At 46.7% G+C, this 16,710-nt stretch overlaps 1 protein-coding gene and 1 long non-coding RNA gene across 7 annotated transcripts in view; one reads left to right on the top strand and one right to left on the bottom strand.

The window, feature by feature from the left end:
- XPO5 (exportin 5) overlaps positions 1-16,710 on the top strand; it is a 32,020-nt gene that overhangs the window by 9,613 nt on the left and 5,697 nt on the right. For 4 of the 6 annotated variants that reach the window (XM_040612312.1, XM_040612311.1, XM_040612309.1 and 1 more), the window contains 12 exons: positions 408-536; positions 1,304-1,419; positions 4,075-4,230; positions 4,629-4,670; positions 5,280-5,387; positions 6,732-6,931; positions 7,558-7,657; positions 8,552-8,733; positions 13,603-13,703; positions 14,814-14,910; positions 15,451-15,587; positions 16,208-16,305. In XM_040612312.1, the coding sequence (XP_040468246.1) occupies positions 408-536; positions 1,304-1,419; positions 4,075-4,230; positions 4,629-4,670; positions 5,280-5,387; positions 6,732-6,931; positions 7,558-7,657; positions 8,552-8,733; positions 13,603-13,703; positions 14,814-14,910; positions 15,451-15,587; positions 16,208-16,305 (1,466 nt within the window). The remainder of the gene's footprint in view (positions 1-407; positions 537-1,303; positions 1,420-4,074; positions 4,231-4,628; positions 4,671-5,279; positions 5,388-6,731; positions 6,932-7,557; positions 7,658-8,551; positions 8,734-13,602; positions 13,704-14,813; positions 14,911-15,450; positions 15,588-16,207; positions 16,306-16,710) is intronic. The other 2 variants (XM_040612313.1, XM_040612310.1) reach the window with 1 other exon arrangement.
- On the bottom strand, positions 11,768-13,575 carry LOC121096398. The gene is made up of 2 exons (XR_005830486.1): positions 13,488-13,575; positions 11,768-12,586 (listed from the first exon to the last, which is right to left on the bottom strand). It is a non-coding gene; the product is annotated as an uncharacterized LOC121096398 (long non-coding RNA).

The following is a 16,710-nucleotide window of genomic DNA, read 5'->3' as shown; positions in this document are numbered from 1 at the left end:
ATAATCTAGAAAAAGTGTGTTTAGATGAAGGAAGTGGTTGTTATCTAATGCTGTTTTTCTCAGTATCTCAAGGTGCTTTGTAAGGAGAAAACATACAGTTCGAAGTATTTTTTGTATGAAAAATAGAGGCATAATTGTAGTAAATCTTGGTTTAGCATAGATTTTCATAATTTATGTTGCATTTTAATTGCACTTATTATGTTAATCCAGCATTTTTTAGTCCATTTAAATTGCTTCAAAAATTGCCCATCCTGTTACACCTAGGTTACTCACTGTGTATCTGAGCTTACTGAGCTATTGCCAGAGTCCATAATGTTCCCAGGTCTGCAAAGCTGCAGGTGAGCTTTGGGGTAGGGAGCATTTGCGGCATTAGCTTGTTGCATGGTGTCTGATTTTTTTCACTGCAGCTTTCCGAGCCCAGCAAGGGGAGGTGATGAGGATGGCTTGTCGTCTGGACCCTCGAACTGGCTTCCAAATGGCTGGTGAATGGCTGAAGTACCAACTCACAGCTCCTGTCGATACTGGACCCATGAACTGTAAGTGACCTGAAAAAAAAGTAGGGATATGGGATTTGTTTTTTAATTCAAGCCAAGAAGAAACATTTTTGCCTTTTTCTTTTCTTCTTTTTTCAAGGGGGAGCCAAGACTCAACACTAGATTCTCAGGCTTTTAAGGTCTTTGCAAGTTAAAAGCAAAATCAAATCAAACCCACCTGTCCCCAAATTTAACTCTTTACAGTCTTACCAATGGAATAGCTGATGTAAAGCCCCTGGCTCATGATTTCCTTCCCTCGAGTTTCTCTGCAAAACAGATGCAGCTATCCTTCTGATACCATTTTATAATTTTTTGGGTCCTGTTATCTCTGTAACGTATTGATTATTTTTGTCCAGGGAAGTTCTGTCTGCCTGGCAAATCCCTCTGTCAGTCACTTTTTTGCTTTCCGCCTGTGAAGGAAGGCCACTTGGTGCTCTGCAAAGTCACACCGAGGGCAGTCTTGCCTGCAGAGCTGAGTCTGGGCATGTGGTCTCCCACCTTTTCTTTTCCCTTCTGTGACTTGTTGGTGTTGTTCCCTGTGGTATCTCGAAGGCCAGACTTAGGTCTCGGGAGCCATCATTTGAATGAGGCAAATCACGTGCTGGTACCATAACCGCTCCCAGCGCGTCCCTGCTAGGCAGCTGCGGGGAGAGCTGTGTGACCAAAATACTTGTTGAGTGCCGAGATGTTGCAGTGTGGGAGCTTATTAGCCTGCTGTTGTGCGTGCAGGGAGGAGCATGGTGAGACCTCCAGTGTTCTCTTCCTTTCAGCTAAGACGGGCGAAGGTCTCTGCTCCATCTTCTCACCATCATTTGTGCAGTGGGATGCCATGACCTTCTTCTCAGAGAGTGTCATCAGCCAGATGTTTCGAACCCTGGATAAAGACGTATGTGTATCAAATGCTCTCACTTGCTCTCGTAGCCTGTTCTGGGTTGACATGACTGGTTTTTTTCAGCTATGTTGTTCTTGAAAAGTTTGTAATAACTGGTTACCTCCATGCAGAAACACAGATTGTTCGGCGAGTGATTCTCATAAGGGGTAATGACCCTTCTTTAGATGGAACCAAACTCATACTGGTTTACTTTCAGGCATGTCTTGGTTCTGGACACTATGCCGTGAGAAGTCGCAGGAGAGTGCTTAGGTGGCACGCTTTGACGTAGTGCCTGGCTAGGGGAGGAGAGCGCTGCTGTCGTGGTCAACCCCAGCCAGCAACTAAGCACCACACAGCCGCTCACTCACTCCTCCCACTGCCCTGGTGGGGTGGGAAGGAGAATGAGGGAAAAAAGGTAAAACTCGTGGGTTGACATAAGAACAATTTAATAAGTGAAATAAAAGGAAATACGATAGTAACCATTACAGTGAAATGGGGAGAGAGGAATACAACAATACAGTTGCTCACCAGCTGCTCACCAGTGCACAGCCAGTCCCTGAGCAGCAGTTGCTAAGCCCCAGCCAACTCCCAGTTGATACATACTAGTCAGCATGATGTTCCATGGTATGGATATCACTTTGGCTAGTTCAGACAGCTGTCCAGGCTGCGTGGCATCAGTTGTGTGATGTGTAGAGGAGACCCTCCCTTTGAACATCCAGCCCAGCACTGGCAGCCAGCGTGCCAGAAGGAGCTGTGCTTTGGTACCAGTCACTTCTGAAGCAGCTTGAACCCCTTCATAAATGGCTGGTATCTCTTTTTCAATTGGAGTACAGCGAGCCTCAGATCCTCTATATCTCCGACTCCAAAAGCCTAAGGGTCAACCTTGAGTCTCTCCTGGTGCCTTCTGCCAGAGGCTCCAGGTAGGGCCATTCTCTCTGTGGAGTACATTTTTTTACGTCTTGCCCTGTCCAGACTGGTCCAAGGGCTACTGCTTAAACTATCTACCTCCCATCTAATTTGTTCAAAGGCTTGTTATTGCTCAGGGCCCCATCTGAAATCATTCTTCTTTTGGGTGATTTGATAGAGAAGGCTTACAGTCAGACTGTAATTTGGCATGTGCATTCTCCAAAAACCCACAGTGCCTAAGAAAGGCCGAGTTTCTTTCATATTAGTTGGTGGAGACATAGCTGTTATTTTTTTGATCATATCCATTGGGATCTCATGATGTCTATCTTGCCATTTTATTCCCAAAAACTGGATCTCCTGTGCAGGTCCCTCGACCTTACTTTGTTTTATGGCAAAACCAGCTTTCAGAAGGATTTGGACTATTTTTTTCCATTTCTCAAAATTTTTTCTGCTGTATTGCCCCATACAATGTCATCAATATATTGCATGTGTTCTAGAGCTTCACCCTTTTCCAGCACAGCCTGGGTTAGTCCATGGCAGATGGTAGGGCTGTGTTTCCACCACTGTGCAGTCAATTCCAGGTGTATTGGACATCTCTCCAAGTGAAAGGGAACTATGGTCTGCACTTCGCTGCCAAAGAGATTGAGAAAAATGCATTTGCAGTACCGATAGTGGCACACCAGCGGGCTGCCCTTGACTCCAGTTCATATTGCACTTCCAGCATGCCTGGCATGGCAGCACTCCACAGCAGCGTGAGTTCACGTGGGCCTTGATAGCCTACTGTTAGTCTCCACTCTGTTAGATTATTGCAGTGGCCACGTGGGGCTATGAAAGGCTGAGCAGGTCCTGTTGATCCACTCCTTGGCTCTAAGCTTATGGATAAAAATCAGGGAGTCTTAGTTGGTGTGGTATTGCCACCAACGCACCATTTTGGTAGCGATCAGCACCTGTTGTTCTTTGACCTTCAGCAGCCCCACAATAGAAGGGTCCTCTGGAGAGACCAGGCAAGGTGCTTAGCTTCCTCCTTCAAGGCAGCTACACCGAAAGCTACTTGTACCAGCCACTGAAAAGAAAATTTACTCTTATCTCAGCCAAAATGAGGACAACTGCTTAAGCGGAAATTTCCTAAATTTATTCTTCTTAATTATCCCCTGATTAGATTATTATTTTTTTAAAAAAAACTTTTAACTAAATCAGAGAAACTCATGCTTGGGCAGGAGGAGATCAGAAGCAATTTGTCTCTGCTTTCTGTTCAACAGCAGGCAAATCAGAAGGAAAGCGTTTGTTTTCTTGGCCTTATGTAGACTGACTTGATTTTTTTATTACATTAGGCTGCTTAAGCACTTTAGTTCATCATTCTGATCACAGTAAAGTAATTATATGGGCTGATAAAGTTGGGATGGAATCTGTTGGACAGAGTCAAGAGGAAAATTGGGAGCCAAACTGAGAGAGGAAATTGGCCTTTCCCAGAGGTTCAAGCAATTGTATGGGGACTTCAGATTGACATCTCACCACTGCCCTGCCATCAATGGCAGTGCTGCGGGCCTTTTTCCCCTCAGCAAGTGCACATGCAAGTGCACAGTTAAACTGAGGTTTCTGCTGCTGTTCCTTCTGCTTTGAGAACAGCTGTGTTCAGCCGAAAGGCCTGATATGATAGCAGCAGCTCCATGGCTTAGCTCTAGGAGTTGTAGGATGTGCTACAGGCTGAAGTACTGAGTGTTGCCTCCTTTATTCTTTCCTCCTTTCCCTTTGCTGCCTTTGTAGGAAATCCCAGTGAATGATGGCATAGATCTGCTGCAACTGGTCCTTAACTTTGAAACAAAGGATCCTCTCATCCTCTCCTGTGTGCTCACCAATGTCTCTGCTCTCTTCCCATTTGTCACTTACCGACCAGAATACCTACCGCAAGTACTTTCCAAGGTAGGTACTTGCAGACTGCAAAAATCAGGTAGGCTTTTTCTGGTGCAAGGCCCTTGTATTAAACTGCAGGAGTTGATCCTCGTGATGTTACTGTCAAGGAAGGATTATCCTTCATGTTAAAGATGGGAAAAACTGAGACTGATTCTCGTTCAAGAAGAAACAATGTCAGATAACACACATTTTGCAGTTCCTAGCCTTAACGTTAAATACACGCTCTGGCCAGTAAACATGTTTTATTTCAAGGCCTTGTTGTACTGATGATTCATCTTTCGACTTTACTGACTTTAATAAAATTGTACTAAAGCCTTACGATCTATTCCTTGAGCTCAAAACACATGTGTGCGCTAGATATTAACAAATGATGTGAGTTTCTGGATTTTTCCTCCCTTTTCTCACAGCTGTTTGCTTCAGTTACCTTTGAAGTTATAGAAGAAAGTAAGGTACGTCTGAATTATTATCTACTAATGAGCTATAGAAGTTGGATCAAATCATACTCTTATTTGAGAGTGTGCTGAGTCTGAAGACTGTTGTAGTAGGCTTCCCAAGTATAGTTCTGCTCCTGGAAGGGGCTGGGAGGTCTAGATATAGCTGATCTCTTTCTTCTTGGTGGACGTAGCCTAATAAGCTTTGGCTCACAAACTTGGAAAGCCACAAGCATGGCCGAAGGCCAGTGCACTTAGTCCCCTGGTGTGTGCTGGCCTTCCTTAGCGTAATGAAATCCTTTCATTAGCTGCGGGTATTCTTCAGTAGCTGGTATGTGTGGCCGTGAGGGATGGCTATAAAGCTGCCAGCTAGCCAGGGAGTGCTTGGAGTCTTGAAATATTGAGATCTATTATATTCTTGCCTCTGGAGTACAGCTTGTTTGAACATAGGCTTCTTGAGTTAGCTACCGCTCCAGAGGAAATTTGGTTGTTACATGCTTGTTTGGGGTGGGGGGTGTGGAAATACTTTTTTGATCAGTAGTCAACAGTGCAGAAAACTGTATGTAATGCATTTGTCTCTTGAAGATACCCTGCATTTGTCTGAACTTTTGTTTTGTTGCATTGAAGTTTGTTATGTCTGTCCAGGCTCCTAGAACTCGAGCAGTGAAGAATGTGAGAAGGCATGCATGCTCCTCAATCATAAAGATGTGTCGAGATTACCCTCAGCTTGTCCTGGTATGTAAATGCAACTCTTATCATGAAGAGTCTTGCCTCTATTTCAGCTGGATTTTGTGGGATCTTCAGCTTCCTTGGCTACAGCCTCAGGTTCTCTTCCAAGAAATATTCCTGCTTGCAAATGGAAAAGTATTTTATTCCTTGCATGTCCCTTCTTCCCCCCAGGCCCTGAAAAAGTTTTGGCCAGAAGAGTTGAATTGTGAATTGATAAGTTAAAGGAAAAGGTAGTGAGTTAAATGCAAAAGGAGTGATGAGGAAGATACAAGCAGCGCTAGATTCGTTTTATGAGAATGCTTGCTGAATTTCCATTTTTATCACTTGTGGTGGTCTCAATTGATTCCTTAGCTGAAGATGCCAGTAATGATTAATCTCCAGACTTTCTTCTGTTACTTAGCAGAATGTAGGAGCAAAAGGATTTTTCTGGATTAGCTTGAGGAGACTAGAAGAATCAAACACATTTAAAACCTGTGAGCCAGTGTTGTGTTTGGTGTTGCTGACCTAAACAGCCTGCATGCAATATGTGTAGCTCTGAACTGCTTGCTTTGGTGGTGGTTACGTGTGGGGTGATTCTAGGATTATGGGAGCGCAATAGGTCATTGCTACTTTAAACAAAGACTTTTTTGAGGATGGTACGTTAGGGGTTCCAGTTTGCATTCTGCAATAGCTGCTAAGAACGAGAGGGTTTGTCTATGGCCCCACTCTACTGGCTGTTGAACTACAGCTCTCTTTCCATGGCCAGCCAAACATCCTCACTGGGAGAGTCAAGGGCTCAGAGCTGTCCCAAAATACGTTCAGATGACTGTGCTGAAGGGGGTGATCGCTAGTGCTTACGCAAAGTTACTGGAAGACATGGTTGTGGCTAGAATAGGTAGGAAAGAAACTAAGCTATTCCTGTGGAGATGGTGATAACCATATGAATAATTATTAGCCTAGTTGTGAGCAAAGAGATGGAAGAGTCCTAAGTCTGGCACTTGGGAGCCAAAGGAGCGAGGTACTTTCTGTGCGCAAATAAAACCAGAACTATTTTGAGGTGTGACACTGCTGTAAGGGATATCACCGCCTGGAAAAACAAGAGATTTCCTCTGCTTATTTTAATCACTCTAGAGACTAAAGTAAGCTGGATGCAGGGTGGCGATAGAGGAGTAGGGAAGAAAAAAGGTTCTTTTAGACTGGGCATTCAGAGAAACTTGAGACTGAGAAGGAGATGGCTATGTAGAGAAAAGGTAACTTGGACATGCTCCTCCAGCTGTTCTGCATAGTACAGTACTCCCCAGCGCTGCCTCTCCCAGTGGCCACCCTCCACACCAAATGCATGACACTCTTCCACTCGGATGTGTTTTCTAGCCAAACTTTGAGATGTTGTACAACCACGTGAAGCAGCTGCTCTCCAATGAGCTACTTCTGACGCAGATGGAGAAGTGTGCTCTCATGGAGGCCCTCGTCCTCATCAGCAACCAGTTCAAGGATTATGAGCGGCAGAAAGCTTTCCTGGAGGAGCTCATGGCTCCTGTTGCTGGCTTATGGCTCTCCCCAGAAATGCAGAGGTATGGGGTCATTTTCTGAGCTTTGAGCTGGAGGTGTTGCAGAGGTAATGTCATGCGCAATAAGGGAATGCACAAACCAGGTGAGGGTGGTGGGGTGCCTCATGATCGCCTGTGCTGTGGGCGGTCTTCGTGGTAATAGCTCTCCCACAGTTCAGAAACTGCCAACTGAGTCTAAATGCTGTTCGTTAAAAATTGCTAGGTAAAAATCTTTAAGGTGATAGAGGAGCACTTCCCAGCACGCTTCCTAGCATTTGCAGAAAATGAGAAATAAAAGATGTCTTTATCCATCTTAAGGAGAAGCTAGGAAGCTGAGCTTTCCTTGTGAAAGCTGAGGTGTCCTGCAGCCCTTGGCATCTGGGCATGCACAAAAGTTTTCCGAGCAGGGCTATCTTCATAAGACATTCAAAGGTTTTAGCTCCCCATGGCCCAAGAGCACGAGATGTCTGGAGAGTACACATGTGTCTAGTGCTTTTTATCATGTTCCCATATCCAGTGTGGAGCACTAGCTACTCTCTCTAGCCTGCTCTGTATTTGTTAAGATTTTTATTGCCAGTGCAAAGCTCTGCTCAAATTCCCTGGTTCAAACCCCCATTCAAATCCCCATTGCTGTCTTTTGCTGCTGCCAGAGTCCTCTCAGATCCTGAAGCCTTTATCTCCTATGTGGGTGCAGACAACAAAATTGCTGATCCAGTCTTAGAAGATCCTAGTGGCCTGAACCGCTCTAGAGTGAGTATCATTACCAGGAGAGGTGTAATCCTTATCAAGGTGAAGCTTGCTTCCTTCGATCCCCTGTTTCTGCTGTGGTTACACACAAGATCTCTCCTGATCATCTACTTCTTTAGGGTGTCGATCAGTAAGTCTTTCTCATTGCAGAAGAACAGGCTGCCTTTTGCCTCTTTAAGCTACAGCAATGAGCATGTAGGCCATGCAAAACCAGATTATTCAGCAGAGTGAAGCATGCTATTCCCTGCTTTTTATGTAGCAGTGTTTGGTTTTGGAGAAGCAAGTGGTTTATATGAGTTTTGGAAATGTGCAGTGAATTGTGCTTTTTGAGCCAGGCACTGTGGAAGGTGCAGCATTGAATAGAATTAAAATTCATCCAAGGAGATTCGTGTTGTTGGAGTTGTTACTAAAATGCCTTCACTTCATGGACAGACTGCAAACAGAGTTGCTGTCTTTTAGGTCTGTAGAAGACACTGAAATGCAGTCCACAGAGCTGTGCTTGTGATTCAGGCCTAATGCAGTTTGACCTCTGTGTCATCACAGATCTCTACATCCATGCCAGCCCATGAAGGAGATGAGGAACTGATAGTGTAGACCCTTTTACAGGATGACCTACCTGGTTGGTTGCATACTCATGAGACTATGCGTTGATGCTTTGTGTGACAGCGAGTTTTCCTAGGCTGTCCTGCCATGGCTGAGGGCCACTGAAGGTGATGGAACATGGCACGATCGTTTGCCGATTTTCTTGGCAGCAAACCCACCAGAGTTTGTTCCTGTCACCAGATTAGGCTCACTGCAGAGCGTTCCCTTTGAGGTGGGATGATGTTGGGGTTCTCTGAAAACCTGTTTATTCAGGTTGTGCTGTGGCTAATAAACTCTCCACATCTCTTGCTGCAGATAAGCTTTTGTGTGTACACCATTCTGGGAGTTGTGAAAAGAGCTCGTTGGCCTGCTGCTACTGAAGAGGCAAAAGCTGGAGGATTCTTGGTGGGATACATGCCCAGTGGAAGTCCAATCTACCGTAATCCCTGCACTGAGCAGGTCCTGAAGCTTCTCGACAATTTACTTGCTCTTATAAGGTGGGTCAAGTTGACTTGAAATCATTTATGTTGACTTAAGAATCTCGGAAAGCCAAACTGTGATAAATACATGGAATGCTCAGAGCATGTTCTCCCAGCGAAGCCAGCGGGAACACAGGCTGGTGCAGGTGCCCAAGTACTGTTCCTGACTGTTCACAGTGGGGAATGGCACTGGGGAAACTGGAGCCTTCTGAATGTTGATTGGCCTGGCCTACAAGAGTCCATCAAAGCCAATGGGAGCTTGGGCTGGGGTTGCCTCCCCCACCTCCACTGCTATAAGTCTGCCACCCAGTTAATCATTTCTAGACTAATATCTCTGCTCTGCCCTCAGTCCCTACAAGGCCACCTCTCCAGTCACCACCAGGGCAGTCCCAGCTCTCATCGCATCCTGTTTGTGTTGTTCTCTCTTCAGTGTCAAATTAAGCTGGTTTTGCTGAACACGAACACCAGCCTCCTGAAGCACTGTCTGCTATTGAAATCAGTGGATGCATACTCTCAGGCTGTTGCTACCTTGCAGTGCCTCTCTGCATGTCACTGGTGGTGTGTACATCTGGGGCAGCCAGAGGAGGGAGCAAGAGAAGGCAGAGAAGGGGAATCCTGAATAACAGATAATAATCCCAGAATAATAAAGGAGGAATCTGTCTCAGGGTAACTGCTGACACTGGGATTTTGCCAGGCTTATGGGGCAATTTTGTGAGATAATGCTACATGTTATGTACTTTAAAACATGAGGCTCTGTCCTTGGCAGGAGCCTGCTGGGAAACAGTATTTTGAGATCCACTTAGATTTTTCAGTTCCCAGGTCTTTCAGGAAAGGGGCCCTATTACTCGAGCTCTGTCTCATCAGGTATGTTTGGTAGTCGCTGAGGTCAGGGCCGCTGCTTCCAGTGGGAAGCAACATGCTGGGCTGGTAGGACAAGCATGTATTGTCATGGCCTGCCCTAGCGGTGCTTTTCATCACAGAGCTCTGTGTAGCACAGCAGGCGGCACTTTGGCCAGTGAGCAGGGTTGTACCATCTTGTTAGGGCCACAGAGTTGTGCTTGAAGTAATTCTGCTTTTTATCCTGGAAGGCTGAAGATCTTATCGATGAGCTTTTGGGAGAGGCTGGGTAGAGTTGCCTGAGTAGAAGTAGCCTCCTGCCATTTTTTCCAGAGCCTGGCACACGCTCAGTGTTGTGGCAGACCAACTAAACCAGTGCCCAAGGTCTGAACAGGCTGAAATAGGCAGACTTTTTGCTTGTGCAATCACTGTTCTTGCCAGAACTCAGGCATTATTAAAAACACTTAGGATCGCAGTTACAGCAAGCTTAGGAAAACTTACTGTCCAATTCTTATCACTCCCTGTAAAAAAGCAGAAATTCTGTGCCCGCTTGTTTGCCACCTCCAGGAAAACGCATGAGCTATGTTCTATTGCCAAGTGCTTCCCCATCTACGTAAAGGAAGAGGCTCCCTGGCTGTTTGTGAGGTAATGCATCTGCGTTGTTTGAGCATCTCCCCTGCAGTCCAAAATATTTTCTGAGTGCATAGTAGTGACATACGTGGAATGGCCTGTTGTTCACTCGGGTATCGAGGCTTTTTTTTAAGGCTGGATACTCCAACAAGAACCGATGAGTGATGTGTTAAGAGCAGTAGATTCTCCACCTCATACCTTTCCTGGCTGCTGCTGGGTGTAGAGGCCTCTCTGTGTGACAACTGCAAGCTTATAGTTGTTCAGTGCAAATGCTGATGATGCTTATGTCTTTCTGGAGAAGCTGGGGCTTCTGGTGTGTTTTTTGCTGGCTTTGAGTGCTTTTTCCATGTACTGCTTCCTCAAGCCCTCTTTAGTATGGATTACAGAAGAGAATACAGAATCTGTGGCAGCCTGTCAGCAGGCAGGAGGTACAGAGATATGAGGAAGGCTGGCTGGCAGGAAAACTGCCTGTGTTGAGGCTGTCTTCAGGAATGTGATTGCGTTACTACTTGGGGATCGATCTTCTCTTAGCTGTGTGCCATTAGGCAGCTTTCCGGGGGGATGAGCAAGGTCCAGTGTTGCTCATGTGCTTATGCAGGAATCGGATGTGGAAGTCCTCACAGGTTGTATTGGTTACTGTGTGAGCAGAACTGAAGTAGGAGCAGCACACATCCTTCTGAGCAGCTGAACTGAGCACCAAGTCAGGCACCAGCATGCAAAAAAAGGGGCGTTCTGCAGGCTGAGCAGTCGGGTCTGTTGCTCTCTGATACTGTATGGCATTCTTCTGCTGTGTTTGCAGACAGAAGCAGTGGAAGCTGTTAATCTATTGAGTCTTTGCCAGGGTTAGTAGCTTGAAGGTAGGTCATGGATGAGACCAAATAGCCAAGAGGAATGAGAGGGAGTCCAGGTATCAAGGGAGAAATAAGGTAGTTTTGAGTGGCATCCTTTTGTGCCTACCCATATTTGTCTCTGTCTTGGTAGCTGTAGTTACCAAATTATTTTGAGGTTGCTTTGTTAATCACTGCTTGCAGCTTTTTGAGCGATGATTCTCCTGTCTTCTGTGGTACCTCATTTCACCTAGGTGCTTTCTAGCTTCTGGCTTAATTGTTCTCTCCTGAATTTAAACTGAAATAATGATCTGCAGCCATCTTTAGATAAAGGCGCATTTCTGGAGTCAGTAGCTGCATGAACTGATAGATGCAGCACCTTTATTGTGGTGGGATTTGATCGTGTTTTGTTACAAATGGACTGGTCAGGCTCAGCAAATGCTTTGCATGGACAAAGGCTATTTTGGAACTCCTCTTGATGAGATGCTGACATTACTAAGGCATTAAATCTGGTGAAAGAATTGTTGATTAGACATGGATGCTGTAGGCATTTTCATTGTAGACGGCTCCTGCTTTGGATAAAGATTCTTCAGGCATGAACTGTCCTAAAGGACTCATCTTCTGGCCTTGAAGTTCATCTTTCTAGGCATCAGACCCTCTTTCCAGCAGAGCTGCGACCATCGCTGAAAATCCCCCAGGTCCTGCCATATCCTTTGCTTGTCTTTTCTAAAGCATAAATGTCTCTTGAATTTTTTTTCCCCATGTGTGGGATGCCCAGGAGTGCTGCTCACTGCTGAGAACATGAACATGCCTACGGGCTACATCTTTGTGTATGAGGGCTGTTGGATGCTTTTTTGACTCCCATAGGGAGCAGCTGATTAGCCATTTTATCTTTGTTACTGCTGGGACCTGTCTAAAGTATTAATTAAGGGAGATCAGCCTGTGAGCGAACATCTGCCCTCCCAACTGTCAAACTTGAGAAAATGCTTCAAGGACTCTGAAACAACTAAGGACCATGATCACAGCTTCAGTATGTGAATGTCTGGCCCGTCCTGCTGGGGTTAGAGCAGTGGGATTTCAAGGTTCACCACTGCAATTCCACAGTCCTCGGGTTCGCCCCACTGCCCTTCTGCCCAGCATGAGGCAAAGCCAACACTGGCACGGAGCAGGCAGGAGACATACAAGAGGGAATTACTTTAGTAGCTAGGTTTCGGGATAGCCTCAAGCAGAAATGCAGGGGGTTTTGAGTCAGTGGAACAACATTATCCAAAATTCTGTGGAGGCTGGGCTGCTCCCTGGCCCCTCTTGGGAAAGTAACACCAGCTTGTGCCCGCTTTGAGGCCTGTTGCATGGTGTTAGATCCAGCCCAGAATGAGAGTATGAGTCATTAAGAAGTCATTTGTGTAGCTCTTTCATAAGAAACTTACATACTTGCCTTCCTCACGTGCAGTGAGCAGGGAAGTATTTAACGCTTGCAGAGAGAAATGGGATAGCTGCCATTTCGGAGCTAACTCAGGCTCTCGGCAAACTCAGGCAGACGTCACTGCATCGGGGTTGCCAGGATTGTGAACATAGACCTTCAAAACAAAATAAAATTAAATCATTAAGACATGAGTGAAAGCTGAGACTCTGGAGAACATACTGAGGTCTGCCCGCGCTCCCTTCCCCCAGCCATTCCCATGTACCCCCTGCTTTGGGAAACGCTGCTCTAGGGGGAGATACTGAGTTGCCCTTGATCACCTCTAGCAGCAGGTACAATGGCATTGCAGTTTTGGAGGAGGCTGCAGGATTTGTGCTGTGTGCAGCTGGCGACACCCAGAGTGGAGGTCTGAGGTCTCAAAGGAGAGAGGTAGGTGAGAGAGACACCCCCTGCCGAGTCCAGCTCTGAGTGTCAGTACCCTGGCTAAGAGGGGACCCATTTTGGCCTGGATGGCAAGAACCAGCCACCCGTGGCTGAATTGGTGTCCCGCACGGAGCCGTGGCCGCCTCCTGATGATGCGGAATTGTTCCCAGCTGGATGTGTTGTCCAGGGGGCACATGTGTCTGCCACGAGTAACATCTGATCGGACTGATGTTCTCCCTAGAGTCCCTCCAATGCCACCTGCCATTCTGGGGACTGTGACCCATTCCTGGGGGGCAGTGTGTGTATTTTGGACTTGATACAGCCCCTCCCTCTGCAGGGGCCTTAGGTGCGGAAGATCTTTTGAGATTACAGAATCTGTGTCTTGTCGGTTTTTAAAATACATTCTCTGATCCCTTTGGCCAAGCTAATAAGCTGTTGCCAGCATCAACTGGATAATTGCTGGGAGTTTTTACTGCCAGTGCTTGCAAGGGGTGGGGTGAACTGAAGTAAGTGGAAGGGGCAGCCAGGAGATTCGGGACATGAGATGGAGTCACTCCATGTCTCTGTCGGGTCAGCTTCCCCAATATTTTTGCAGGTGGGGAAGGGGGATCCCATGCACACGTGCTTGGTCTCACCTTCCTCATCATCTGCCTCAGAAGAGCGGTTCACAAGCTGAAGGAGAGGATCCCACTGTCAAGGGCAAAAAGGGTTGACCCACATGAGTATAAACCAAGTGCTCTTCTGTTTCAGGACTCACAACAATCTCTACAAGCCGGAGATGGTGGCTAGGCTGGGGGAAACGTTTGCAAAGGCCTTAGATATGCTGGAGGTGGAGAAGAATGCCATCCTAGGTAAGGGGCTTCTCTTCAGGAGGAATGTGTGGGCAGATTCTGAGAGGCATTTGAGGTGGTGGTCCATCAATAGCAGTGGAAGTGAAGAGGGCTGGAGAGCCAGCTTCTTCGTAGTATTTGCAGCTCAGCTTCTTTGTAGTAGTTGTAGCTGAGCTCTGATTTAAACCTGCTGAAATGAAGAAGTTAACGTAAGTTACTGGTCACAGACCAGTTGGCTTCTTCTGCATGAAGTGAAGGGTACCCTACCAAACTGCTTATCCCAGCTGGGTGGCGGTCTCTGCAACATGGCATTTCAGGCTGGAGAGGCTGGTGTTGCTGTAGTTGTCTGCCTTTGAGCAGAATTGGTTCGCAGCAGGATTCCTGAGTGCTGGTGCAGAGACCTGTCCTGGAGGGTAAGACCAAGTCCTGCAGTATGGTTTTGTCCCATTTTTCCAGACAGTGTATTAGAAAGAGGTTTCTGGAACTGTCTTAAAACAGGTTTGAGCTTGTGAACACAAGCCTTTCCAGCCAAGCAGAAGTGGGTGGCTTTGTGGATAAAGTGTAAACCGTGAGTCTGGAAATTTCAGGTTCTGATAGTGAAATGTTTTGGGGAAGTTGCTTTGTCTTCTTTATCCCCGTTTCCTATCTGTAAAATGAGGAGATGCTTGCTTTTCCTGTTTTCTGTGACTTACAAACTCTGTTGGTGAACCACTGCATGTAAAGCAACAGGGTCTTGATCTCTGCTCTAAACTTTTTAATATCACAGTTCAGCAGTAGCTTGTGTCCTGACAGAGATGAATACAAACCTGTAGAGATGAGCTATTAGAGGAGCTGCCCAGCTGTCAGCATTGCTCCTGACTGGGTTCTGATAGCTCCAGTAAGTTTTGCTTTGGAGAAATGAGGGGGCTATAACAACCTTAGTGGGAACACCTCTGCTCTGGGTACAGCCAACCTGAACTTGGCTTACCTCTGGGGGGAGGTTCTGCCCCAGGGTTGCTGCGCCTCTTCCCGTTTGGCTGCGTGTTGATCTTGTCGACCCTCGCTGCTGACAAGTTGGCTGGGGCCTCCCCAGCATGTTCTGAAGGTGCACCGTGTTCTGTCAATGTAGCTGAAGCTTATTCATTCCCACAGGTCTACCTCAGCCTCTGCTGGAGCTTTATGACTCTCCTGTTTACAAAACGGTGTTAGAAAGGATGCAGGGCTTCTTTTGTACTCTCTACGACAACTGGTAAGAGCACCAGAAATCCCCATTCACCATTGCACAGCGGAAGCAGTAGGCTATTGCTGGGTGCTGACTTCTTCTAGAGTTAAGACTTTTCATGTGAGCTGTATCCTATAATATCCAAGTACGAGCTGCAGTTGTGAACTGTACTCAGTGGTTGTAACCTACTGCATATATGTGGAACACAGGTGCTGGAGAAAGTACCTCAAAATGTGGATCTGATTTTAGCCTTTCTGCGGTTAGGTAGTTGGATTGAGCACTTACCTGATACCCAGACCTAGTCTGACTCTCTGCCACTTTTTAATCATGTGTTGGGATACATCAGCACTTGAAAGTACATTTTAGTGCTTAAATGCTTAATTCATTGTCCCCTCTGCAGGTACCCCAGAAAAAAAGAGATGCTGTGCTAAAATTCCTCTATAGTATTTGTTTAAGAACATGGCAACTATCTAATATCAAGATGACAGTACTTGTAACCTTTGCAGACCAGAGGCATAGTACCTATTCTCTAGCAGACTTGCAACTGACTTGTTTTTTTTGTTGAAGTTTCCACATCCTGGGAAATGCAGGCCCCTCCATGCAACAGGATTTCTACACTGTTGAGGGACTTGCCACCCAGCTCCTCAGCTCAGCTTTCATCAACCTCAACAACATTCCTGATTACAGACTGCGTCCCATGCTCCGTATCCTTCCATCACTGTCTCCAGCCAGCTAGGGAGGCTTTGAACACATAAATTGAAAACCTGCATCGTTTTCAGTATGGCCAAGCCAAAGAGGGGTGATGGAGGAGGTAAACAAACAGGGATACGCCTGGTGTGGATGAGGTGTGAGCCTAGGTGGGCATGAGCAGGAACAGCAGTGCAGTGGGATCAGAGAGAGTAAACGCAAAGAATTATGTGGTCCTGGATTCCGCATGGGGGGTGGGTAGTCCCTTCTAGGGGGCAAGGAGGCTTGGATAGTGTAGCGGCTTGGCAGTAGGATGTCTGACTAGACTTTGTGCTTGTGTGGGAGGCCATCTGGAGTTCCCAGCCCACTTTCCAGGGCTGGACATTCGGTCTTACAGCTGGGAAAAGGATGCTAGTACCCTCAGCTTTCTCAGCTGAACTGTCAGGGGAAGGGGCTGAATATTTCATGCTCTTGCAGCGTAGAGATGTCACTTGTTAATTCAGGGCTGTGAGAAGATGGGCTTTGGGGTGTCTGTTGCTTGGCCTCCCAGTGGAATGGACTGGTTCGGGCAGTGTGCTGCAGTCTCCCTAGCAGCTGGCCATGTGTGCTGGATCTCTTCCTTAACTAGTCTATGCAGGTGTGTTTGTGAAGCCCTTGGTACTCTCCTGCCCTTCAGAATACTACGAAACCCTTGTGTGCCCCATGCTGGGACCACTCTTTACCTATCTGCACATGGTAAGAAAACAGCTTGTTCGATGCCGGCTCCTTGGCAGACCAGACTCCCTGTAGCAGGTGGCAGCAACATGTGAAGACATCTGTCTCTCCAAAGCTAGCAGACACCAGGGCAGAGCCTCAATGCTTAATGATTTTGATGCTGTTCAGGGAGGGCTTTTATGGTGCGTTGAACTCTGGCTGTTGCACAGCACCCCTTGCTGTGAATTCAAACATTTGCTCCTCAGACCTTCAGCCCTGAGAATTTTTGTGGGTTTGTTTTTGGGGTTTTTTTGCCTGTGTCCTCTCCTTTTCCTGAAAGCTCGCTCAGATTCTTACAGCCAGCACAGCCACAGCATCTTCAGCACAGCTGGTGGCAGTTCTTGCCCCATTCAAAATGGGACTTGGCATGAGAGCTGTGTTGAAAGC

This window comes from Falco naumanni, chromosome 12 (assembly GCF_017639655.2).
Source record: "Falco naumanni isolate bFalNau1 chromosome 12, bFalNau1.pat, whole genome shotgun sequence".
Taxonomy (NCBI): domain Eukaryota; kingdom Metazoa; phylum Chordata; class Aves; order Falconiformes; family Falconidae; genus Falco; species Falco naumanni.
Note: the sequence above shows the minus strand (reverse complement) of the source record. Positions and strands in the feature narration are given on the sequence as shown.